At 39.8% G+C, this 27646-nt stretch overlaps 1 protein-coding gene across 1 annotated transcript in view; it reads left to right on the top strand.

Moving 5' to 3' along the window:
- plcl2 (phospholipase C like 2) overlaps window positions 1-27416 on the top strand; it is a 36096-nt gene extending 8680 nt beyond the window's left edge. Inside the window, exons 3-7 of the mRNA XM_079692919.1 lie at window positions 6151-8634; window positions 10287-10490; window positions 14902-14977; window positions 21329-21438; window positions 24276-27416. Of these exons, the coding sequence (XP_079549045.1) occupies window positions 6151-8634; window positions 10287-10490; window positions 14902-14977; window positions 21329-21438; window positions 24276-24479 (3078 nt within the window). The 3' untranslated portion in view covers window positions 24480-27416. The remainder of the gene's footprint in view (window positions 1-6150; window positions 8635-10286; window positions 10491-14901; window positions 14978-21328; window positions 21439-24275) is intronic.
- The last annotated feature ends 230 nt before the right edge of the window (window positions 27417-27646 follow it).

Raw genomic sequence — 27646 nt, forward strand, 5'->3', positions numbered from 1 at the left:
GGTCTCTTCATTGAAGTCTATTGACCAATGACTTTAAGTCACAACCACTATGTACCACAAATAGACCCGTCACTTTCATTTCAGTTTGTTCCGGAAATGGTAGAGCTTTAAAATGTGAGTCCCAGGGTAGTAACCTGCTTCACACTTCATTTGGCCAACGACTGACCTCATACGGAGCAGAACAGAAGCAGCTGAGCCTTCACCAGGTTTAAGCTCCAGCTGGATTTGTCTGCATTGCAGACAGAGACCAAAGAGTCTCCATATTACATTACATGTCATTTGTTAGATGCTTTTATCCAAAGCAACTTACATACATTCAGTACTGTGGACAATCCCCACAGGAGCAATTTGGGGTGAAGTGTCTTGCCCATGGGACTCGAACTTGCTACCCCCTTATTCGAAGTCCAGCACACAATCCACTGAGCTACAGCCTCCCCATATGCTTATTTTAATCAAACACTGATCTTTGAACTGGAATATAAGTATCAGTATTTTAACTGCTGTTATGTTACTATTATCCTCACTGCATGAAAAATATCCCATCCCAGTTCATAAAATGACTTTTAAAGTACACTAATACAACATAAATAAAATCAAACAATAAAAGTTAATGCAAGAGATTAAAATAGGTTTGCAATTATTTTTTTCTTTTGCAGTTTAGTGGTGTTACCGATGTTGCAGTGTGTGCAAAGCGACTGTCACTCAACATTTTTTAACAGTTTACACAACAGAATGTGACCCTTGTCTCATACATGTATCTGCATACCATTTTCCTCAGAACAAGCTTTCAAAACATTTATTTCCTCTTCCTGTCACTATTTTTTTATTTCTTTTTTTTCCACTTATGACTCATTTTCTTCTAGTTGTAGTTGTTCCCCCAAAGCTCTTCCTGTCACTGTGTTACCCTGCCTCTTTTTTCACACACATTCAATGTATTTTCATCTCTGCCTCCTCGGCCTGTTGAACAGATAAGGTTGTGTTAAACGTTATTTTGTGTTATGATGATGCAACTAGGGAAACAAATGAGTAGCTTGTGTTTGATCACATGGATCTACCTGCATATTAATTTGAAGCTGATAGTTATGATGAACAAATGAAAGGCATAGTTTGATTTAACATTGGAGGCCAAATACTTCATTCATATTTATTCTAATACACAAAGATAAATAATATGTTGAAAGTGCTGGAGACACATTGTAACATGTTGGCTAGCTTTTAAATCAAGATGGCTCAATAATATAGCTAATTTTTTTATTTTGGCTTATGTTACTGTAAGGTTCTGACTGTTTTATGCATTAACCTTCGTTAAGCATTTACTTTTTCAAACAAAATACAAGTATATTCATTTAAATCCATTTAATATGATTTGTCAAAAATGCAATTAAGCCTGACCCCAAATCTGCTGTGTGATTTTAACAATACAAGATTACGTAGTTTGACTAATTGTGGTATCCTTTATTTGTATTATTAAGTAAAGGTGTTGGTTAACCATCAACAACTGTATCAGTATGAAAAGCTTATCAAGTATGCTGCTGTTTCTGTCATTGTAAAATATGCATTAAGGGTTTAATGTATGAGAACATTTTCAGGCAAACAGATTTCTAATGGTGACCAGCTTTGTCAGTCCATTTGTGTTTGTTAGGTTGGACTATGAGTCCTAAAAAAAGGTACACATCCCACTGTTAGAGCTGTGGGATATGTATGAGCTGCTTAGGTAACCATGCTGTTGCCTCAGCTTGCTCGGTGGGTAGTGGAGGAGACTTTCATGCAGTCTTGGGTCTAATCCAGAGTTATCCAGAGAAAATGATTCAGCATCTGACTCTTCATATCAGGCCTGAGTGTTTAGTTTATGCAACAGGATATGGTAAATCCAATGTTTGTTTCCTATTCCAAAAATAACATTGTGCACAGGATGCGAACATTTGCCTTGCAGAATAGTTTTATAACATGGATGTTGCATACCATCCAACATGCCTGAATTATTGATCATTAAATAGGACCTGGAGTGTTCAGAAACACCATTTGTGCCAGTACAAATAATTTCAATGTATGTTAGGCTAACAATAGCTTCTTCCAGCAAGATTGCCTTATTAAATCTGCATTCTAATTAAATTATTCTCATTGAATAGATTCAGGTTATGGTGAACTGAAGCCAATGCTGATCTGTAGGTGAACATTTCTTTATGTTGGGGATGTAGAACAGTAGAGCAGAGAGTAATGGGTCCCTTTGTTATCTTCTCAGTTGTACAGGAAATCCATAACTGCTCACTGAGCCAGAAAGAATATGGGATTCAGTCCATTAGGGAATTCAGAGTCCTATGGGATCTGTGAGCAGTTGGACACACTTTGTCATACTAACTCTCTTCTCTTGCTGTTGCATTGTCTCTTCTTTTGTTTTCCTCTCTCTGACTCACCTTCTGTCTCATGTACTCATTCTATCACCCCAAAACCAAGCATATTTAGAAATGGTATAAGGGCATAAATGTCATATCCCTTGTAAGAGTTAACCTAATGTGAAAAGCATTGTTATTATCTCTTTACTAAGAAATAGCTAAAAAACATCCTATATTTTTAAAGTTCTTTTTCACAATATTCTGGGTTTTCTTTTCTGACTGTAACTAAAAAGAAACTAGGGAATGAAAAAACCACAGTCAACATCCTTAAGAAAGACGTTAGAAATGTTTCCCCAAACATTGTATAAAACAAAATACAGTTTCACAGGTTTCAAAGAAGTGATGAATAACAACACTGCTTCAGTGTGTTTTAAATTCATTGTTAACACAATGGTGGTCACACATCAAGTGGGAATTGGATAAAATGATTTAGGAGTATCAGTGATTTTATCTCGGTGCTGTAATTTCTGGTTTAAGAAATTAACTTTTCAGCTCTCGCTTTTTGTCTGGAATATTCAAGGTGGAAACTTTGCAGGAGAATTAAATAACAAGTATGGAACTTAAGTGAACATAATTGGAATAAACGAGAAATAAAGTATGGTTACAATTAAATTAAATAGGCTAATGAACGTTTTATTTCCGCCTAGGAAGTTCACTAGCTTAAAGGTACACTTTTATATTTACATTGAGATCAGAGCTTATCTTTCCTTGCAAAGTTCTTGACCCTTTGCCAGGAAGTTCCATAAATCATTGAAAACAATCAGTCCTAACATTGCTAGAATCTCTATTGAGGCTGTGCTGCTGACATTACTTGGTATTTCTTTTATGATCCTGTGCTATGGACTTACTAATACAAAGCATCTTGATCATGTTTCGCTTCAAAGATGTAGTTTATTGTTGGATATCAAGAAACAGAGATGAACAGAGATTTGTGATATTTATGTCGGGAAGAATATGTAGGCCTAACATTTAAACCAAATATCTGATCAAACTAAAAACAGACACACGAATGATTGGGATCGCATCTTTTAAGGAACCATTTAATGAATAATAAAACAGACAAAAAAAGAAGAACACCCTGGACTGTCTGGCTTCCTCCAGAGACTGAAAGGAACTATTGCATAAGAAACATGTCCTAAGGAAATAATAACACATGCTAACACAGCGATGGGTGTGGACAGCATTGTTTTCTAGTTTGGGTTAAGGAAGCAAAGGGAAATCCTGAGGCAGATGCCTGGCATGGTGGCCCTTGTAATAAATACAGCAGGAAAGAGACTATCAGTGAGCTAACATATGTTCACATTCTTCCACAGATCATAAGGATTGTCTGCATTCACGCATTAACGTATTAAGCTTCCCTTTTTCATAATGAACTCTCTTGAAGCAGCAGACTGTGTAAAAGAATGTTATGAATATGTTTACATCTGACTGAAGATTCTACCAATCAGAGTAAATTTGCCGGTCTGTGTGTTTTGCAATTCTACAACACACAGATGGGATTTATTATGATTAATTATTTTAGAAAAGTCATTACATAATATTGTATGGTGTTCTGTAATATAAGTGTTGCCCATTGACAGGCTTCCCTGTATCTGTTCTATAAGATGTGTGTATTATTTTACTTTATTCTATTTGAAATATTATTTATGTTGGGGAGGGCTTTGTATTATTTTATGCCACCTACTATGATGTCTTATTGTGTAAACAAATAAACCATCTGAGGTTGGTCTGCGAAGTCAGCAGCAGAATGCACTTTGGGTCTGTACAAATTATATTATCCTACATCTTGTCCAATTGCAAACACGTTATACATGATCTAACTCAGCTAATCCCTGTGTGTGCGTGTGTGTGTCTAACAGCAACTGCTGAGCCATGGTAGTTTGGGACAATAGGGTAAACAGTAAGCAGACACGCAAGAGACATAAACTATCTAATAATAACAATTTCAATTTTCATAGCGCCTTTCAAGAAACCCAAGGACGCTTTACAAGGGAGATAAATTAACAAAAAAACAAAATAATAATCACACAGGTTGAAAAAACAGGTTGCTGGGTACTATTGTGATTAAACTGCTTTAAAAGGTTAAAAACGCTGGTCCTGTGAAAAATGACAGCTGCACTGTCACATCAGTAGGAGTTGTCACATTTCTTATTAACATTTATAGCTAAAAGGGGAAAGAACATGGAGGAAGATGGTGAAATGTTAGATGGATGTGTGATAGCTTCAATGTGCATTTATAGACATGAAGATAAAGACACATCAATCTCAGAGTACTGGTTCTTTCAGTATGTGATGTACGCACATCTCACTTTGATTACAGTACATAAGAGGTTGGCATGGTTTTGTGGTTTCATCAAAACCCACAGGAAATCAGAATCAGAAACGGGTTTATTGCCAGGTAGGTTCTCACATACAGTACGAGGAATTTGACTTGATGTCATGGTGCATACATAAAATATAAAACAAAGATTCTCCATATAAAACAAGAAATCTAATATAAAACAACAAATCTTTAAGGACATTGTAATAAAATATTACAGTGAAATGTAAGATCAAGGGGTTTATACTTGAGTGTAGAACAAGGAATCCTTCACTTGACAACCTTATATATTTGACAAACTGATGCACTGCTTTGTAAGTAGTACCATAAAACTCAAACATGATGAGTAGCATGGTTTTGAGTTCCACTCGTGCTAATATTCATTTGTGAACTGAAATTATCAAAATATTAAATGATGTCCTGAACAGGTTGCAGCCAAATAGCAGGGTTCATGAAAACAAATCTGAAATGTGGATGCTGTAGAAAAGATGACTGGATTTGTGAGGGCAAAACTCCCCTGAGGGAGGTTTTCTGTTGTATCTCCATAATGTACTTTGATAGGTACCTTAAGGCTGCATCTACAAGGAGAACGAACCGAATTCGATATAAAAAAAGTCTTCAGTCCACACGGTATCGGCTCAATAAACATGTCCGTCCACACGAGACCGCTCGACCCGCTGGAGACGCTGTAGTACATATGCCGGGCCTGTAAGTGGCGCTGTACTTCCGCCACCAAATACACCAAAAGCAGGGGTTATGGCGTATAGGGCGTACACACGGAGCCGTTTGCCCCCCCAGAGTGTTATGTCCGCAGACCTACCCACCTAGGGACCTGTTATCGTTTGAGGGTTCCGTTACGGCCTCCTGTGAACGAACTGTCCATACAATAGAGAACTGTAACAGATACAATCCGTTTCGTGTCCGTGTGGACGGGGCCTAAGTCACCTTACATATTTGTTGCTGTGATTCTGCTCAGGAACTGTTTAGAGGAAACAAAGAGGGACCTGGAAGGAGGAATACTGCTTTTGGCTAATAAAATAAGCAGCATCGTAATGTACAGTAGTTCAGTAGATGAGTACATACTAGTTGTAAAGCACATTCCACCTTTGGTATGCGTTTGAGCATAACAAAAAATATTCATGTTAATTGTAAATGTTCATCACATTTTTACTCTTTATAGACTTGACAAAGCACTTTTGGGAAAAAAGTCTTCTTCATTCTGTTAAGTTTTAAGCAAGCAAAATATATACGCCTCCATACAGTTGAACAGATATGCATTATATTTATTTACTTTGGAATATAAAATACTAGGTTTCTAGGTTTTTACTCAATGTTTTTCTTGTTAGTAGTGCTTGTCTTTTAAATTGATATTCTGTTTTATCATTCAGTATCTATAGAGGGCTTTTTATTTATGCACTTTGTTCTGTTTCTCTGCAGGATGGCTCAAGGCAGCGTAAAGAAAGAAAGAAGACTGTATCGTTCAGCAGCATGCCCACAGAGAAGAAAATTAGCAGTGCTAGCGACTGCATCAATGCAATGGTGGATGGCTCTGAGCTAAAGAAAGTGCGATCCAACTCCCGCATTTACCACCGCTACTTTCTCCTTGATGCCGACATGCAGTCTTTGAGATGGGAGCCCTCGAAGAAAGAATCAGAAAAGGCCAAAATTGATGTAAAATCCATCAAGGAAGTGCGAACAGGAAAAAATACAGACACTTTTAGAACTAATGGAACCTATGATCAGATTTCAGAGGACTGTGCCTTCTCAATAATATTTGGGGAGAACTATGAGTCACTGGACTTGGTGGCGAACACTGCAGATGTAGCCAACATTTGGGTTACAGGGCTAAGGTACCTGATCTCCTATGGGAAACACACCTTAAATATGATAGAGAGCGTTCAGAACTACATGCGCTCATCTTGGCTAGGTGAACTTTTTGATGAGGCAGGCAGTAACAACAGCAAACACATAAATATATGTGCTGCTGTGCAGTTAGTCAAAAAGTTAAACCCGGGCCTTAAACATTTGAAAATAGAACTGAAGTTCAAGGAGCTTCAGAAAGCTAAGGACAAAGCAGGTTCTGATGTGACAAAAGACGAGTTCATTGAGGTCTTTCATGATCTTTGCACCAGACCAGAAATTTATTTTCTCTTTGTTCAGTTCTCTAGTAACAAAGAATTTCTGGATACCAAGGACCTAATGATATTTCTGGAGGCTGAGCAGGGTATGGCACAAGTCAGTGAAGACACAAGCTTAGAGGTCATTCAGAAATATGAACCGTCCAAAGAGGGCCAGCTCAAGGGTTGGCTTTCTCTTGATGGGTTCACCAACTATCTTATGTCTCCAGAGTGCCATCTATTTGACCCCGAACAAAAAACAGTATGCCAAGACATGAAACAGCCTTTGTCCCACTATTACATTAATGCATCCCACAACACATATCTGATAGAAGACCAGTTCAGAGGTCCTTCTGATGTGACAGGGTATATCCGTGCCCTCAAGATGGGCTGCCGCAGTGTAGAGCTGGATGTGTGGGATGGGCCTGATAATGAACCTGTTATTTACACTGGTCACACAATGACGTCACAGATAGTTTTTCGCAGTGTCGTTGACGTCATCAACAAATATGCCTTTGTTGCGTCTGAGTTTCCACTGCTACTGTGTTTAGAAAACCATTGCTCCTTAAAGCAGCAGAGAGTCATGTTTCAGCACCTAAAGAAGATTATTGGTGACAAGATCCACATAGACCCTCCGAAACCTGAGGACTGTTACCTTCCCTCTCCATCGGAACTGAAGGGAAAGATCCTGCTGAAGGGTAAAAAACTGAGCACAAACTGCACTGCTTCAGAAGGTGAGGTCACAGACGAGGACGAGGGGGCAGAGATGTCTCAAAGAATAAGCATAGAGGCTGCAGAACAACAGACTATTGCACCCAAAAACTTCCAGCTGTCAAAAGACCTCTCTGATCTGGTGACCTTGTGTAAGTCTGTGGAGTTCAAGGACTTCCCAACATCTTTCCAGAACCAGAAGCAATGGGAGCTTTGCTCTTTCAATGAAGTTTTTGCCAGTCGCTGCTCCAGTGACCTCCCTGGCGACTTTGTAAACTACAACAAGAAGTATCTTGCTCGAGTTTACCCTAGCCCAATGCGCATTGACTCCAGCAACATGAATCCACAGGATTTCTGGAAGTGTGGTTGCCAGATTGTGGCAATGAACTACCAGACTCCTGGCCTGATGATGGATTTAAACATCGGCTGGTTCCGTCAGAATGGGAACTGTGGCTATGTGCTGCGTCCCGCCATCATGAGGGAGCATGTTTCATATTTTAGTGCCAACACTAAAGATTCAGTGCCTGGTGTTTCTCCACAGCTCTTACACATCAAGATCATCAGTGGACAAAACTTCCCAAAACCCAAAGGCTCAGGTGCCAAAGGAGATGTAGTAGACCCCTATGTGTATGTGGAAATACACGGCATTCCTGCTGATTGTGCCGAACAAAGGACTAAAACGGTCAATCAGAATGGGGACAACCCTCTGTTTGATGAAAGCTTTGAGTTTCAGATAAATCTCCCTGAGCTTGCAATGGTGCGCTTTGTGGTGCTAGATGACGAATATATTGGTGATGAATTCATCGGACAATACACCATCCCCTTTGAGTGTCTCCAGCCAGGTTTTCGCCATGTACCGCTGCAATCTCTGACAGGGGAGGTTTTACAACATACCTTGTTGTTTGTTCATGTGGCCATAACCAATCGAAGAGGAGGCGGCAAACCACACAAAAGGGGACTGTCTGTACGAAAAGGCAAGAAGAGTAGAGAGTATGCCAGCATGAGAGTGCTGTTGATCAAGGCTCTGGATGATGCCTTCAAAACAGTCCTGCTGCCTCTGAGGGAGGCAACAGATCTCAGAGAAAACATGCAGGTAAGAAATGAAAGGAAACTTATATAATGCTTATTATATTCAATAGTCTCCTTTGATGTGGCACCAGTGATTTAACAGTATCATTGTGAATTCTTCGTCCATCTTCCAGCATGGGATTGTTTCTTATAGTGAAGGGTAGACTTGTAGACTGAAGAAAATGTAACCCCAAGTCAAGAGTAGATTATAACCAGATCTACTACAAAAAGTCTTGAGCATCTAAAAAAGGAACCCACCATGGAAAGAAAAACAAAAAAAGACCAAGCTTGACTAAATCAGATGTAATCTATTCCTTATGTCTTAGCCAATAGTCAAAACAAATGTGGGAAGAAAGTTGAGGGACCTTGATGATTTTCCTTTTTTAATTTTGAATTATTTTATGACGTTAAAATTTTTAATACAATATCTGCTGATCATGGCCTTCAGCAAGCTGGTGATATGTTTTTAACCCTTTAACTGCCGGACCAAGAAAAAAGCTATGGAATTTTTTTTTTTTTTTGCATTTTCTTATCAAATGGGCCACAAATAAGCACAAACCATTTTTTTTTTTTTTTTACTGACCACACAGTTTTGTTTTTATGAGCCTCTAACAAATGGTCGAGCTGGCCTTCGATGGTAAAAGTACATTTTCAACAATCATCATATACAGTACAGTATTTGTATGCATCAAACTCAAATAAAACACAAACTCAAATAATAATTACACCCTGGTTAAAACTTGTTTTGTGCATCAAGTTATCTAATTATGTTCAGTCAGTGCCCTGCCACTAAAATATGTAAAAAATGACATGGTTACCTTACAAAAGTTGATCAAAAAAAGAGTGATTTGTTCAGCAGTGATTTTTAGCATTGCCAAATTTCTCAGTTGAAGCTAGCTGAAGGGCTTTCTGTTCGAACCACAGTGACATCTAGAGGTTGTTTTGTGCATAACATGTCAACCAAAGGGTAGAGCTGGCTGAATCAGATGGAGTTCAACTTTATTTTTATTAATAGCTCCCAATCTTAACTAATATCATCCCAATCATTTTTTTCTTGTCTTTCTTTGCCAATACAGGGATCCTGAAAACAGTGTAATTTTCTCTTTTTCATGGTCATATGTATGTCATATTTGTTGCCTTGAATTAGCATTTGAAGTCTGTTTGAAATAACCTGTACTGAAAATGCACTACTGGAGTATCACAAGACTCTGTGGTTGGTCCCATGTTGTGTTTCTTCTGGCATTATATTATTATTTATTTTTAGTAGCCCTGTTTATATTGCAGTCATTGTGTGATAACAAGCCACTGGCCTTGAGGCTGTAACACATTGCTGTCCCAGTTGGTCCCTCCGGTTGTTTATGTAGGATTTAAATGTGTGCTTTCACAGGAAGGTTGGGACTTCCGTGTGATACTGGTGTCAGTCCAAAAGGATTGAGCGTTTATGAGTAACTTACAAGTGCCAAAATAAAAGTTCTCACAGGTAATGAGTGAGCCACTACCTCTGAATACTCTTGGGTTACACATTTAACACAGATCAATACCAGATTTGAACAATGCAGAATATTAATTCCTTACCTTAACTTAAAGTTATGTCATAAGAAATATGTGTTGCTTGGCATGCCAGCATTAATCACTATAAAGACATACAAGCCAGTCATTTTTCTCTTCTTTGTGCAGAATGCCATAGTGTCCTTTAAAGAGCTGTGCGGCCTTTCAGCGGTGGCTAACCTGAAGCAGTGCATCTTGGCCCTTTCCCCTCGACTTACTGGAACTGACAACAGCCCCATTCTGTTGTTCAACCTCGCTCAACAGTACCCCAACTTGGAGCCCCAAGGTCTGCTACCTGAGGTTCTCAAAAAGGTTGTCACTACCTATGATATGGTGAGTAGTTGTCTGGCAAAATTGTTGTTAAAGTGTATAAGGGGGAAGAAGTATGCGGAAGTTTTGTTAATGGATTTATTCCCAAAAATAAGCTTTTGTGGTTGATATTTAAATAAAATAAAAACAGAGATGGTTAGGTAACGTGGTTGGTGCTCTGTTAAGTCATAAAATCAATGTGCACAAGTTATGCAACCTACAATTGAGGCTATGCCAAGACAACACCATTTTCCTGAACACATCCTGTTCTTTAACATTGATTTTTAGCACATTATTAGAGACTTCACATCATTATTTCAAGCACAAGGCTTATATGCCCTGGAAAGTGGCTTAAGTAGAGCAACAAGTGAACTCCTTTGATTAATTTTGCATTCAGTAACAAGACAATATTTAATGAGATGTATCTCCATCTTTTTGGCTGTAACATTATGCCCTGAGAATATGTATTAAACCGTGGTTTAGTGTTTATTGGTATTGAACCGTCGATATACCAGGGCCAGTGTGCAGTTCACTCGGCAACACAAGATGTAGATTGCAAATTGATGCACATAATGTGGAACCTAAGCTCCAAGTGTGAGTTCAGAGTGGGGCTTCAAATGTTTGAATTCAATGAAGGTGGAACTAATTGAAAAACTCCTCTCATTGAAAAAAGTGTATATATAGTTCATTAATTGTAAACCCTAATAGATGCTATTTAGTTTTATAGCCTATTGTGACGTGTTGCCATGTGTGTTCAGTGTATTTTACAATCTCACACATTTACTTTTTTGTATTCCTGTTTTTAAAGTATAAATAATCAACTTAAGTTGCCAGTTGGACAAATTCTCCCTTACTAATTACAACATGTGCACATCTGTGTAACAAAAGTGAAAAGAGTTGATAGAAATGTCACATATATGTTACATTGTAATGGAAACAAAGCATGGATGAAGTGCTATCTGCCCCCAACTGTGTTATTTCTTATGGCACACCCCTTTGGACTCAGAGATAAATATCCGATAATGTGCATGATGCTGACGCGAACATATTAAAGTAACCCCTTTGCTGGACTCAGACTTGAGAGTAGAGGGCTAGTTAATTGGGGCTGATGGAAAGAGTGCCAGGGAAATTAAGTTAGAGGGAAGAAAGGAGAAAATGACAAGTGTTTGGGGAACAAAATCAAATAAATTAAAACAAGCGCTTAATTGATGTGAAACTGCAGGCCTTGACCGTAAGCAGAGTGCCTGAGGAGACGGAGCAGAAAGGTGCACAGCTGCAGGGGGGATGAGAATACAGAGGCATGATCCAAGGAACAGAGCCAAAGAGTTGCAAATAATGTATGGCACAGTGCAATTAGAAATCCAGGCTCTGTGTCAAAACCCACCACTGGGAGTAACCAGGCTTTCACTTCCTAGTCAAAAATAGAATCTAGGTCTCAATCCCTGCTCATTTGTGTGCCGAGGAAAAAAAGTGAGAGATATCAGCATGATGCCAGCTTGTGGTCTTAGATAATATGCTCTGATTTTTGAGGGCACAGCCTGTAAATAGAGATGAGTTGCGCATGCACTGTCTCTGAAAAACTGAACCGAGGGAAAACGAAGCCCGTATGTTAGTCTTTGTTTTGTCTGAAAGGAAGCAGATATAATAATTTCTATGAAGCTTGGATATATTAAAACTTTAAAACGTTATCATCATTTGCATAATGCAACTGCTAAGCTTACATCACCTTTTATATCAAATGACCATTTGAATATGCAAAATGTGGGAAGACATACAAATAATAATAGAAGTAAACATACTGTAGCACTTGCAGAAGATGGTCTTTAGTGTGCAGATGGGGCACAGTCCACCCGCCTACCTTTAGACCGGGTCTTTAAATACTTCTGTGATTCTGTCTCTGCCACCAAGATGGTAATTTCTTCTCCCATGGGGGAAGTAATCACAGCGTGTGTGACAGCTCTAAGTGCCGGAACTGCAGCTGCGGAGTGACACAAAACTGCCAGAATAATGAAGTCAGTTCTACTTTCAGCAGAACATGGTGATTTACTACATGGGTTTTAGAAACTCTGTTCTCCCTACAGAACACAATAATGGGATGGAATATATGTGATAATGCCAAAAAAAGGCTTAATGTTTATTTTTGTCATAGTAATGTAATGGTAGAGGTTATCATATGAACTAACTACAGGAACATTTGAAAGCACAAACATGTAATTGTACCAGATCACATGACTATACGACGGGACTTCAGTATTAAAAGCCTCAGTGGCAGATACACTGTTTCCCTTCCTATGTGCTATTACGTGTTGAGAGTCTAGCATGATTCTAGTTTTCAACAAATCTATTAAAACAACTCAAACCACTGTGTGGTACTTTCTGATTTCCTTATCCAGGCTTTGGACACTTTTTAAAAAGGCTCAGTAATTCATTTAAACTGCCGTGCTTTGTACTTTTCTATAGGAATAGCTAGTGCGTGTGTTTGGTGCTCTTGTTATTATCTCCAGCAGCAGGATAGAGTGTGTGGGATTGACTCAAAATAAACCACAGTGCCAAAATTGACAGTAATGAAGGTAAACCAGTGCAACACTGTGGCCCATTTATGAGGTTTTAATAGTTTTTTTTGATCCCGATGGAGCTCTTTGGCAATGAGAGCTGAGCTATATTAGGGTATGCTCGATGAATTGTTGTATCAGTCTTTTTATTTGATTTCTAAAATAATAAAAAAAACTGATATACCACCAGGTGTTTATCTAAACTAAATTGTCTGAAGGATTAATAATGAAGGGGTTTCTAAATAAAACATGTTCATTTTTGTTTTTTTAAATAATATTCCACCTTTCTTCTGTTCCTGACCCCCCCCCTCCTCTATCACTCCACTCTCTTAATTTCCTCTCGCTGGCCGGTCATAGAGCTGGCTTGCTCCAGAGATCGATCTCAGGGGCATGATGTTGCACTGTTTTTTTTTCCAGAGATACTCTGTTTAACTCAGCTCTAATAAAAACATTGTTTTCTATCCCTTCTTGCTTTCTGTCTTGGCAGCAGAGCAGGGCTGCCTGGCTTTGTGACATGACCACAAAGTGCACTTAAGTCACTTAGGAAGTGTACAAATACAGGTCACTTACAGCAGTCCTGCATACACATAGACCCCAGTGCCCAACATAACATAAAAAGCAAAGCACCATTGGGGTACATAAATCATGGAAGCCCATTTCCACCACTTGAAAAAAATAAAATCCCCCATGAAAAGTCATAATAATGAGATAGAAAGTCATAATAATGAGATAAGAAGTGCGCATGCGCTGCAGTGGCGCTGTCTTCAAAGGTCCCTTCATCACCTTGCTGCTCTCCACTATGCAAACGGCATTATGTCTAAATAAGGTAACTATTACAGGTGACTTTTGTAAATGTTAGATGTTACATATAGCCTATATTGCAGCTAAACTACAACAATGCAGTTCATAGCTTTGACATTACCTGTTATGAACTATAATATATTGCCTATAGTTTTGTGGTAACGTTCACGGGTTAGAGTTAGGCTAGCAACTCACAGCAGCAGTATGCCTACACTATTGTCATTAGTGGCATGAACCTTTGAAGACAGCGCCACTGCAGCGCATGCGCACCTCTTATCTCATAATGACTTTTTATCTCATTATTTCGACTTTTTTATCTCATAATGTCTTTTCATGGGGATTTTAATTTTTTTAAGTGGCGGAAATGGGCTTCCATAATATATCATGTCTGTTGGATGAAGATAGAAAGATGCGTCAGACTCCCTATATACCTTACAATGATTTACCTCTGACTGTGACACGCTACATATACCTCATTAACCTGGTGAAACACTGCTGTGCTGTTGTGCGGGGCAGGTGCGTTGTTGGCATTTAATATGGGAATGAATTCCCAAATTCTTCGAGGCTTTTCAACAGTCTGCAGGTCAGCAGAGTTTGTGTACTCAATTAAAGCTGGGCATAACGCCACAGGAGCTAAACGTTGCATATTTCAAAGCTGCAATTTCACAGATAACACAGCGGTGTCCTGCTTCAAAATGACTCTAGGTTACGTTTACATCTCCTCTTCATATGACCTTGATTATCTGCCTTTTCTATTAAAGGGTTAATTTTTAAATGCCCCTGTAAATGAAGTTCATATCTCCGGAAAACCAGACAAGAGTTGAAAAAATAAGTGACTTTTGAAAACCACCCTAATCGCTTGTGTCTCCGTCCCTCTAATTTTGGTTTTAAAAAATGCAATTCAGCGACCCCGCCCACTGACGTGCCTGTAATAACAGCTTGTTTCCCTGAGCCCTCCCTGGAGAGGAACACCCGGCCACCAGACGGAGACTGTTCCCTGCTGTCTTGTGGGATGCCAGTTTTTTCTGATGTCGAAATAAATGGCAAATCAAAACAATATAGTGTATCTTGTCTCCTTTCAGGTGATCCAGACCAGCAAGACTCTGCTGGAGAGTTTTGAGGGGTTGTATGAGAGAATTCTACAAACCCAAAAAGCAGGTAAGAAATGTCTTTAGATGTTGTTCTCCTTTGACATTAGACCAATCCTGAATATTGCCCACTGGCCCCACCATCTCTCTGAAGCCACACCACACAGATCACTCAATGGTATCCGACAGAACTGATTTGGCTTATTTGCATAAGTGTGGAATTACCATTTGAATCAGGTTCAAGAACCTGATCCTGTCACTGCTTCCCTTTGAAAAGCTGCGGTTTGGACAGAGGTGTGTAATTCACACCAATACCAGCGTCTGTGCTGTATTCTAATTACAAGGTTGGTTTAAGGTTCAGAGATGTGTGTGTGGGTTCAGAGATGTGTCTGAGGCGAGCAGATGGCAGTACATCTACTCTTCTCAGTTATAGTGAGGCCCAGAGTATATGTGTTCATGCAGACCTATATCTAGCCGATTGTAACCAAATGTACTCCATGCATCCGGAGTTAGATTGGCAGCTCATCAGTGGAGGCACTGCTGGATTAAAAGAAAATATGCACACACAGTCTTAAGAAACATTAGCATATGATGCCGTCAAATTACAGATACTTCTGGAGGGCAGTCTTTATTTTGCAAAATGTTTACTATGTAACAGGCTTTGCTGTCTGAACCTGTTAACGAGAAGGATTTCTTTTTTGACATTAATTTATTTTTTAATGCAGCACTGTCTGGTCTTGAATTCCATCTTAGTAGTTTTGAAAGCTAATTTATCCCCGAGTGAGCCGGCTAAGTGAGGGTGGAACAGGGGAGAGACGGACCATCATTACCGCGGCTCTGCTTTATTGGGTTCCAGCCGGATAGATTTATAAAATATTCAAATTCTATTGTCCTGGCACATCAGAGAGGGGGACTGTGTCTTTTAACCAATGCAATGATCAAAGGCTTTGTGCTGTTTTTTCCTTGGTGTTTTCATTTCGACCACCTCCCAGCCTGTAACAATTACCAGCCAGTGGTTTGGGGAAAAGACTCTGTGATGTTGGACTTACTGGCATCAGAAAGATCCCTAAAATCTCTGCTCACATCTGTGCCACTGGGACTTATATTTCAACCATATTCCTTTTGGTTTAGATTTGGTTTTAGCATGGGTTTAAAATGGCTTATGTATGAAATAAGTGCCTTGTACTTTAGTCCTACAATACTCCCCATGTTCATCTTAACAGCCTTTGTCAGCATTTTTCTCATTCTATTTTAACGACAACCTGCTGTCGTGCCAGCAGTTTCAAATCTGCAGTGGGCAAATGTGTTGGCACAACATATACATATTACACATTGTTTGATTTATAAAGCACATGCGCATAGTTATTGTCACCTGTTGTGCTGCCTGTTGCTCATCTTCCATGGGACTAATATGAGTTTCTCTTAAAATAGTATTCAAGCCTTAACCTGTTAAGCCCCAAGCCTGTTTTTCAGGTCTCAGGCTCGAAAATTTCCAGAACAAATGACCATAACTACACTTCTAAAAGGGGAAAATTAATAATCTTTTTTCTAATGATAAACCTTTGAGTTGGATGTAGAAAAGTCAGAATCAATAGACCGTAATTTTCGGACTATAAGGCGCACCTGAATATAAGCCGCAGCAGCGGCATACCACTCTCGGTTCCACTTTTACTTTTGCGCGCTACCTGTCTCACTCTTTTCCGGCCTCCAGCTTTTCCTGCTGGAACCCGCTGCTTAAAGGTGGGGGTCCGCGGACTGGCCATAGAGCCCATAGAGTTAAAGGTGGTGGCCGTTAGCTGTAAAAATCCATAGATTAGCCGCACCGTTATATAAGCCGCAGCGTCGAAAAATGGGGAAAAAGGCGCGGCTTATAGTCCGAAAATTACGGTAGATGTTTTTTATTTTAAAGAAAATTCAGATTGAACTTAGTAAAAAAATGTAAATTATAGTGTCCGTCCAAAAATAATGTTTTACTTATAGTGAAAACCACCCTTGAATGATGGGATGGTAGACTTAAAGCTTTAGGAATCCAAAGTACAACATATAATAAGTACCCTGTATCAAGATTGATGCAAAACAAGTGACATGTTACCTTTTTAGAGAGGTTTAGCAAAAGAAACTCCACCTCTGGGGTCATTTGGGTTGAAATGTTTTTTTTTGCCGTTTCTCCGGAACCCATTGGTCGATTTTGATGATTGACATCTCTTTTGAACCGTTAGAGCCAATAGAATCAAATGGGGATTTCCACCTACACACCAACATTACCATTGAGAAGTGGGGGCTATGCGCATGCAGTTTGCCTAAAGCAAAACCTATTTTTCGCTCTGAAATCTGAAAACTTAAAACTAGGTTTATTGCTGATGGATTATCAGAAATCATTTCAAAGTGACACAGACACATTGGATTAATGTATGGATTAACATTCAGCAGCGTTTTTATCGTTTTAATGCCATTGAAGACAACTTTTGATCAGACAACGACAAAGGTAAGACATATTGCCGTGTTTGCTACCTAATGCCACGTGTTGTGATGTCTGTTTTTGTTTCTTATTTCGCGAGTTCTTATCATAGAGTGATGATACGGATACATATTGATTCTGTGTATTCTCACGATGCTAGTCGAGGGGTTGGATTTGAATTTACGATAAGCAATAAGGGTTTTATGAGTGAGTTCTGTGCTAGCGGCGTTAGCAGTTTTTCGCTCTGGGCTAATTCAGTGGCTCAGCGTTAGTCTTGTTTTTTTTTGCTAAAAATGGTTCATATCATCAGTTAGCTGAGTTTCTTCCCGTTACATGGATATGAAACATTCATAGTTTATTAAATATTAAGAAGCCCTCAGACGCTGTTTCCTGCAGATGATGCGTTTTTCCGCCCGGGGGCAGGCGGTTGGGGTTCAACAGGTTAAGGAAAGGTCTGCCAAACATTATGTCGTATTTTTCTGCATCCTTCCTCCTTATCTCCACAAAATGGCATTTCATTGTCAGTAAAGTCCTGTTTGAGCTCAGATGACAGTCGTTTAATGAGTTGATGACAACAGGATTTTATGTAACAGTAGTCCTACACAATGAGTCCTAGCCCTGATTTCTAAACATCTTGTCAAAGGGAATTATTCCTTTTTGTAAAAAAATAGTTACGAAAACTTCCACAGAAGCATTGTGGGGTTTTGGTCAAAGCACCATTTATATACAATTATATAATATCAGGAGGAGAACCGTCAACAACTATTGCAAACTGGGACACAGCTGATTAACTTGTTCATTGATATATTTTCCAATCCAACATACACCATTTGTGTGTGTTTGAGTGTGTGCGCTTTTGTTTGTTGGTATTTCAGTGCAATTATGGTTTCCTGTTTGTCTGTTGTGTCGAACTGGGTCACTGCAAACCCAATTCCCTCTCTACAGTAAGTGGAACATTCAGCAGAAGCAGCTTTTAAAGTTGTGAATAACCCATCTCTTGAGCTCAGATGGGTCGTGTGTTCTCCGACATGAAGGCAGAGTCAGGGATCACAGTCAGGTGTTCGCTGCTTAAAGATGGATGTCACTTCCCACCCCCGACTTTCACTTTATGTCCCAATTAGTATTCAAGGCAGATGGAGGGCTGCACCTGCTGCAGACTAACAAGATCAGTACAGAAGATGTTCTTAAATGCCAACTGCCAAATAATGGTGTGGCTTTTCAGTGACATTCTGCAGAGAACAAAGCAAAGGGCCACTACTGTGTTAGATATGTTAAAGTCCCCTTCTAAGTGGATTGAACTTTTTTGTTTCATTCTTATTGCTTTGTGCCACATCGCCTCCTGGATGGTGCTTAAAATTATAGTTAATATTAGAACTGATACTATTTTACAACTAATTTGATTAATAATCTATTTTTTTAGTTGGTTAGCTGGTTTCCACTTCTCAATGTAAGGGTGTCCTGTCTTTCTGTGACATACGGTATGATAGTGATACAAGATAAGAGAGACCAAGGACTTAGAACTTTATTTATACCGAGGGAAATTATTGTGCAGTGGTGGCAGTATAACAAAGAAAAAGCGCAGCTAAAAGCAAAATACTAACAATAAAATATGTATTATAATTTTTGATAACCAAATGTACACAAGGACAGAAATATAAATGCTAAGCATCACAAATATAAACTGGTTAACAAGTAGCAAATCCAAAACCCATAGGGTGTTCAAAGTAAACAGAGGTGATCATAAAAATGTCAACACAAGAAACATTTAACACTCTTTTCAAAAATATAACGGGTTCATGTTAGAAGACCACATAAATGTATAAGAAGTGGCATTTAGATATTTTTGTATCATTAAATAGAGGTCAGTGTACATGGTTGATTTGAAAATGTTCAATGACCATGTCAATAACGAAGACTGTACGGTCAATAACAGAGCATCATTTATTTCACATCATGATCGATTGTGTTACTTTAGTCCATTAGTTGTTATCATTGTAATTTAATGTCTTTGGGTTTAGCACTATTCATAAAAAAACATTTCATAGACTAAGTCAGGTCCTCCTCCTCTGACCCTCCTCTTTATACTGTAGTTGTTTCATGCTGTGGGTGCTGCCTCTATGTACATCTTGCAGCATTACTTCAGAGATCAGCATCTGAAATGCTTGCTCAGAATGAGCTTCCCCATTTCCTTCTTTCTTGACTGCCAGACTCCATCAAATGTTGCTAGGCAACGTGTGTGTGTGTGTGTGTGTGTGTGTGTGTGTGTGTGTGTGTGTGTGTGTGTGTGTGTGTGTGTGTGTGTGTGTGTGTGTGTGTGTGTGTGTGTGTGTGTGTGTGTGTGTGTGTGTGTGTGTGTGTGTGTGTGTGTGTGTGTGTGTGTGTGTGTGTGTGTGTGTGTGTGTGTGTGTGTGTGTGTGTGTGTGTGTGTGTGTGTGTGTGTGTGTGTGTGTGTGGGGTGCACCTTCTTCAGCACAGTCATGGTCCATGTGCACAGCAGCAGCAGCAGCCCTTTAGTTACAGAATAGCAGCCTGAGATGGAGAGAGAAATGACATGTTGTTAGGAACACAGGAAATGGACAGAGCACGTGTGATGTCAGGAGATAATGGATGTGTCAGTAGATTTGTATCAGGTGTGTGAGGTTGTATTCACGCAGCTGAGAGGCTCCAAGGCAGCCCAACCCCACGCCTATAATGGCGATTCGGTTCCACATGAGGGGGGTCGTGTGCACGCCACGTTTCCATGGCAACAGCTCCAACAGGGGCCAGGGCCCACTCCAGCTGATATAAGCGCTTCGAGCGGTAATGTAGGCATTCTTGCTTGGAATTTCCAGCGTTATAAAGTGATGGGCTGCTGTGTCTAGCAGGAACTCCATCTCTCTGGTTTATTTACCTCACAGGCTGTGTTTGCCTGTTGCTGCAGTGTCAGCACTGCACTGTAAAGGCCAAATCCACATTAAAGATGTCCTTACTCAGACTCAGTCATGCAGATGGGAAGAGAGGAGGTGGGAAAGCTCCTCAGGAGACAAATCCGTCCTCTGTTCCATGCCTTGATGCTAATCCACAGTGAAAGAACGTCATGTCTGTCTGCCTACGCTGCACCGCTCCTCTGCCTTTCTCTGCGTTTCCGGGGCTTTCTCTTCCCTCTCATCCTGCCTCCCTGCTTCCTTCAACTAGGCTTTTTGTTCTCTGCCTTTAATTTATCTTGCCTTTTTGCTTTCTTTCTTCTTCTTTGTTTTTCACCAATTCACTCCTGTCCCTTAAAATCCCATCAACACCTCGCTGGGATGTGCCTACCATCCAATAACATTTCACCCTGGGATATAGAGTTATGATGTTGAAGCAAGGTGTTGCTGACAGAGGTCACACATGCTCACCAGACTGTTCCTGGTTAATAGTAACACTGTCATGAAAATGAATGCTACACTGTTGTTAAAGCAAATAGGAGTCTCGAGAGAAACAGGATGTAAGGCGCTATCACGTTAGCTATCAAATAACTGGCACTTCACGCTTCCTCTGCCTTTTTCTAAGGGTTGCTTGACAAGATATTCAAATGTCGATGGCAGGTGCTTGCACAGTTTTAATCCTTCATATCTTGCATCCAACCCTCAGCTTTCCTCTTTAATTGTTCAGAAATGTGCAATTCAGTCAGAGTTAAGATGCACACAGCAGCTCCTGCGATCCTTTATCACCCTGCAGACGTACAGTAATGAGAGGTGTCCTCCTCCACAGCCAGAGGGTCTCTATTCTGTACTTCCACATACTCTCTACCCTTCTGCTGCAGCAGCACACTGTGAAATGTTGACAGCAATGCCACTGACTTTAGCTCTAATGTGTTTCCTCACAGTGACAACAGGCCTAGCACCCAGTCAGAGCTCCCAGACTTCAGTCACCTCACAGCTGCTCTTCTGTTTCACAAACCGCCACAAAAAGTCTGACTCATTCTCATCTGTCTTTTTCTCGCAGCGATGGAATTCCACGAGAACCTCCATGATTTAGCTGTGAAGGAGGGGCTGAAGGGCAGGAAGCTGCACAAGGCGGTGGAGAGCTTCACCTGGAACATCACCGTGCTGAAGGTGAGATTATGGACACTGGTGACACCAACCTTGTGTAGCCTGTTTACTGCTACTACAGTAGCTGCCATTCTCTTTGAATCCCAATATATCTATCTACATGTGGCATTTCGTCAAAAAGTTGGTTTTAAATGTAAGCACAAGTGTGTAATATGAATGTCTAAAGCAGGGGTTCCCAAAGTGGGGGTCGCGAGATGATTACAAAATAAAAATGGAAATATAATTTTAAAACAAATGTATTAATTTTTTTTATAATTTTTTAAAAAATTATTATTAATAATAACGTTTGCATAGACATTTTCAGGGGCGGACTAGCCATCTGTATAATTTCCCCGCAACGAGGCTCCCCCTTTGACAATCCACTAGCGCAGTGTTTCTCAAACTTTTTCATACCAAGGACCACTTAACCAATAAAAAACACTCATGGACCACCTAGCCGTTAATATACCTGGGCGGCCCGCCCAAGTAAAGTCTGTGTGTGGGAAACCCTGCTATCTTACCAGTTCTTATGCATCTCGCGCATCTCTCTCTCTCTCTTCTCTATCCAGGCCCGGTTCTACGGGGGTGCAGGGTGCATTGCACCCTCAGTTGAGTCGTTATGCACCCTCATTTGAAAAATGTAAAGTGAAAAATAAAAAATAAATTAAAAGTGAAAAATATTACATATAAAGACACTAATAATAAGAGTAATAATAATAAGAAGAATATAGTTGAAATAAAATAAATTGTAATTGTGGTTAAATAACATTGTCTGCTGCATTTATTTGGTCAATTTAAACGGTAAGTAACGTTATTATGTCAGGTGTGCGTGACCTTTGTCGCTGCGCGTTCGTCATCTGCAAGGTGCTTACACAGCAGTCAATGATGGACATCAGAAAATGGTTAAAACAACCAGCCCTTATCGCCAGCAGTAACACTGCATCTACTGCAGGTAATAACAGTTCAGATCATGGGGACATTACGTTACCCGCGGCCACTGTCGTGGACACTAACGCCCGATTCGCCGGCTTTGCCCGCCTCGCCCACGGAGGCGGAGCAGCCGCAGCCATCTTTGTTGCCCCAAACACTGCCACCCCTCAGCGGCCCACAAGTGCCAGAGGACCTCGGCAAAACAGAGCCTGCCCAGGTATATTTTAAAAAGTACCCAACTCGCCTGTACAGTGGGGTAAGGCGCTCATTTTGCAGCTCATGGTTTCAAAACAGAGATTGGCTGGAATATTCCTGTAAAAAAGATGCCATCTTCTGCTGTGCATGTAGACATTTCGGTTCAAGTAAGTCAGATGCCCTCACCACAACTGGCTACAACAACTGGCGCCATGCTCTTGTACGTGATAAGGGACTGGGAAGGCATGAATCAAGCAAAGAGCACATAGATCCATAGATCTCTTCATTTTGCCTTCAAAGTGCACCAGATTGATGCTTTTAACTTCAATATTAGAGGAGGTGAGGACCCAACTAGATGATGTTAGGTCAGCTTTCCTTCCGCACATGCATCCATAAACATTAGTGCAATACAAAAAACCTACTGATAAAAAAAAACAAATTCACGAATAATGTAATTATTTATATCCGGAGGCAATATTATGCCTCTCTTTTTGGACCGGTGTTTGGTGAGTCCCTAGTCTAAGCCGCTCTGAAACACCACGCCTATTGTTTCAACCTCCACAGCCAACACAGGGGGTAATTATTGATGAATGACCTCCTGCATATTTATATATGGCATTTGCACGTGTTAATTAAGATTACCACACGAGTAGCTCAGCTATAATTTATACTTTGTCCCCGGGCAATTGAGTTGAGTCAGGCAAGTACGTGTTATTCTTTGTGAATGCTGCATTTTCTGTCAATGTTTAATCTGGTGCTTTGCTTATATGGATCTTATTGTTGGCAGGCGTACTACTTAAAGACTTCAGATTTTTCATGAACACTAAAAGTACATTAGGTTATTGACTGAAGGTCTTGAAGCTTATGGCAGCTATCCAACAAAGCTTTAAACTCAATACAAATAGATTTCATAGACCATTTTCATGTATGAGCTACACTACACTGCTGGGTTCACCTAGCTTCTTGTGATTCAGATCGAGGTGTCCATTGTGTCAATCTCATTATGGCTTCATGCAGGTGTGACAGGAATATCCACAACACTTTGGCACCTGGTGTGAAACTCAGAAATGAATTGCCTGTGAATTCCATAATAAGGTTGCATCAATTCCAGATCAAACATCTGCTGCCTTTTTTCCAATAACAGAGCACAAGCATATAGGGTGATAAGACTATTGGACTCTTCTGTATTTGTTTCTGCTTAGATGCTTCAGGTTAAGTAATTTGCATGATATTCAGAATTTCATTTCTGCAGAAATCAAAAGTAAATATATTGAGGCAAAGTGCTGATCCCATTATTGTTGTGAGAGTTCTATCTTTGTTTTTGAGGAAAAAAAATTATAGACTGATCTAAAATGAGAAGAATCTCCTCAGAAAATAGGCTCACTGAGGGTGTTTTATGGTTTATTGATAACAGATTTTAGCATAAAAGGAGTTTATTGACAGATTTAGAGTGCTTAAGATGAGCATTACCTCTCTCTGTATTTACCTTGTTCTGCTATAGCCTGAACGTCAATGTGACGGCATTTAATTCAGACTTTTGCCAACATTTCGAATAAGGTGTTAATACATACATACTTTAAAAGAGAGGATTATGTCTTAAAAATAACACAATCAAAATAAAACGTTTAATACGGAATCTTTTATGAAATTGTTATCCTCAGTACGGGCAGCTACTAACATTTTAAGGGACAACATTTTAAAAGCTGGTGTAACTCTCTGATCTGTAATCCCCCCAGGGTCAGGCAGACCTCCTGAAGCACGCCCAGAGTGAAGTCCAGGAGAACCTGCGGCAGATCCACTACTCTGCGCTCACCTGTAACCTGAGCAAAGGCGTTCCGGCGGGGGGTTCCTCCGGCTCCGAGTCCAGAGGCAGACGCAGCATGGATGCCATTGCTGAGAAGGCCACTGCGGAGGAGGAGCTCACTGATGAGGACAACTGAAGACCCACAATCCTGTTCTGCCTGGCTCACAGACTTCTACTGTTCCTGCCCCCTGAGCACAAAACCCAAAGCTCTTGCTCGCTCCGTTAGCATTCTGCAGTGTCATCGCTCAACAGTGTGTTTTCCACATTCCATCGTGTACATTCCTGTATCACAAGCACAGCTGTAACTTCTCAGCCTTGTAGTCATCAATAAAATGCCACAACTACCCCAGGACACAAATCCTTCCCAAGTTCCGATCACGGAAGGTTTCGACAGGTTTTGAAAAATGACTGTGATTATTTCTACGTCTTAATATGTGAGGGAGCTGTACTGAAAGCTGGAAGAGTGTGAAACGTGATGCTGCCTAGCCATTTAGTGCAAAAATCATATATACCAAAGCATCCAGCAAACATGTGGAAAGGGACACTTGGAGAAATGCTGAGGATGATCATAGTGCCAGACATAAGTCTTAAGTCTACCCAGAATAAAACTCACAAACGTCTTCATCTTCAGTCCTGATTCATGCGTTCGTTGCCTTCCCTTCATTTCGCTGTCACGGAATCCCATTTCCTGGGGAGGCGAATAAACTACCAGCTACGTGACCATTCATGACTTTGACCTATTGTTCAGAGACTTCTACTCAACGGACCAGGGTGTTACTCGAGGAAATAAAAAAAAGAAAAGAGCCCTTGGATTATTAGAAGAGATTTCTTAAAGCACAATTTTTTGGAAATATGAATGTAAAAGGACATAAGGAGCGAAAGAAGTAAAGGAAAAAAGTAAACGACACGAATGAGAGTAAAGAGCTGTTTACAATTGTCCTGTCTGCCAAAATAGTCACATATATGTATATATAGAGTTTCCTGTTCCCCTTTTTTTCTGCAGAGTGCATCATTTTATTATTGTATACTTGGGAATATAAGATTTATTTTATAAAAGATATATGAACTTGTCTGTGGAAAAGGGAGACATTTTATCTGTGTGTACATAACGAGGGTTGTCACTTAAGAAAAGTGACCTCAACTTCAACTGCTAGAGGTGCAAAAACAACCAGCAACGGCACGAAGAGGAACCACGACTGGGTGATGATAACTTGGACTCACTTCAGCCTTTTATCTGCTTTAATTATTTGGCCTTTATTTTTGGCCACGGTCCTCCCATTTCACATCGCTAAAAGAGTTTGAGCAAAATCAACTTAAATGTTTCGACGGGGGGGATTTCACGAAAGGATTGCGTGGCTTGCATCGCATCAACAAACTGCGCAGCCAATCAAGTAGCTTTTGGGTTGCTCTTGTGCTATATGCATGTGTTCATAGTTAGCTAACGTGCACACTTTAGCACACATTGGCATCTGTGTACATGAGCCTTGCTAAAACAGTGCAATTCTCAGTGATAAGTGCTTATAACCACTCGCAGCTAAAGTAAAATGACTAGTGGGTTCAGAGACTTGGTGGTAGACACTCCCAGACTCTCCACTAAGAGTTTGTAGCCAGGCTTGAACTCATTTATTTTGGGATGCTTTAACAGGAGGCAATGACAGCTGTGTGATTACAAATAAATGAATAGAGCTCCCCTACATGTCATCTTTGAAATTACATCTAAAAGTTCAATAAAGTATTATATAAAAAAGGATTTCTTCCTTTTCCCTCCACAAGAAAAAGGTGTATTGGACTCAAAACGTTATGGGCATTTAATGGCGAACTTAAGGTGCAAATAAAAATAATGCGCAATCCATATTAGCCCCTGCGATTTACTTTTGGAAGCATTAAACGTATGCGAGGTGTATTTTCAGGTGTGCTCCCAACATGTATCATTTAAAAACCCCAATGTGGAAATCGGGTTAAAAAAAGAAAATAATTCCCGCGATGTTTCTACATTGCGACTGAACGGGAGCTATGTACAAACAACTTTTATTGTGCAGTTAAAAATGTCAGTCCAGATCTTGTGCTTTACTACGCTTCATCTTGCTGTTGGTGTGGATCGAAGTGGTTCCTGTCTGAGTTGCAACACTTTATTAACCCTTTGTCAGAATTTTAACTCAGGTTGTTGAAAAGATGGTTTGGAAGGATATGAACTTCAGAGTAATATAAGCTTTCCTTGTGAGTAAATACTATCTGACCCACAATTACCCTGTGATTCAACGTGCCACATTACTGCTTACTAAATGTCTGCATCAGTTCATGTTTATTTAAATGAAGGTATTTAGGTTTACAAAAACAACAATTTGAATAACTTCATGTAAAATAAACTAAAAGCCTGTGTTTGTACTCTACGTAGTATTTATTTAATTGACAACTAATCCAAATAGCATTTTGTTATTGTTGACTGATGTGCACTGTAGCTGCCTGAACTAATGATAGCTAGTTTTTCAACTGATACGCTTAATTAGATTAGACTGTTTGTCATAATGCATTTGAAGTTTAATTTGTTGCAATATAAAAACTGAAGCCCTATATTAGGCTTTAACACTTAAAGAATAACATGTTAGTAGATACTCAGTTTAAAGCCTACTTTAAGTCTAGCAGTTAAAACATGTTTAGGTTAACTGATTCCAAGTGTTGCCTTAAAATATTTCCATAAATGCTCGGTAGGCGTGACATGACAAGTCAACATATTGATCACCAGCAAGAATTCAATGACTCGAGTTCACTTAGGAATATCCAAAACTACAATAATTATGAGCATTGTGACTGTTAAATGAAGCCCAACCATCTTTTCATCTGCAATTGTCAGCTTCCATACCTATTATTTTGCCCCTTAGTGCTCACAATGCAAGTACTACAGATCACATGACCACTGAGAAGATGAAAAATGTTATCTCTGAATTTCCGTGCTGTGCCACTCAACGTATTTCTGATTGTTGATGAGAGGATCAAAGCATTTAAACTGTAATCCAGTCTCACATCATCTATCAAGTCCAAAAAAAGAACCTTCGAATAAACAATGTTGGATAGATCTGTGTGTCTGATGTCTTTTCTAATTAAATTATTAATCCTGAAAACTGTACGTATATCTTTACATCCTGTACTGACCAATCAGATGTTGCTCTACTGCAGGGGTGTCCAAACTTTTTTCACAGAGGGCCACATACAGAAAAATAATATACGAAGGGCTGGGCCCTCACTAGGTGACGTATATTGGCTCATACATTTAATTATAAGTCGGAAATGAATCAAATGTAAGTA

The sequence above is a fragment of the Notothenia rossii genome, assembly GCF_949606895.1.
Source record: "Notothenia rossii genome assembly, chromosome: 7".
Lineage (NCBI taxonomy): Eukaryota > Metazoa > Chordata > Actinopteri > Perciformes > Nototheniidae > Notothenia > Notothenia rossii.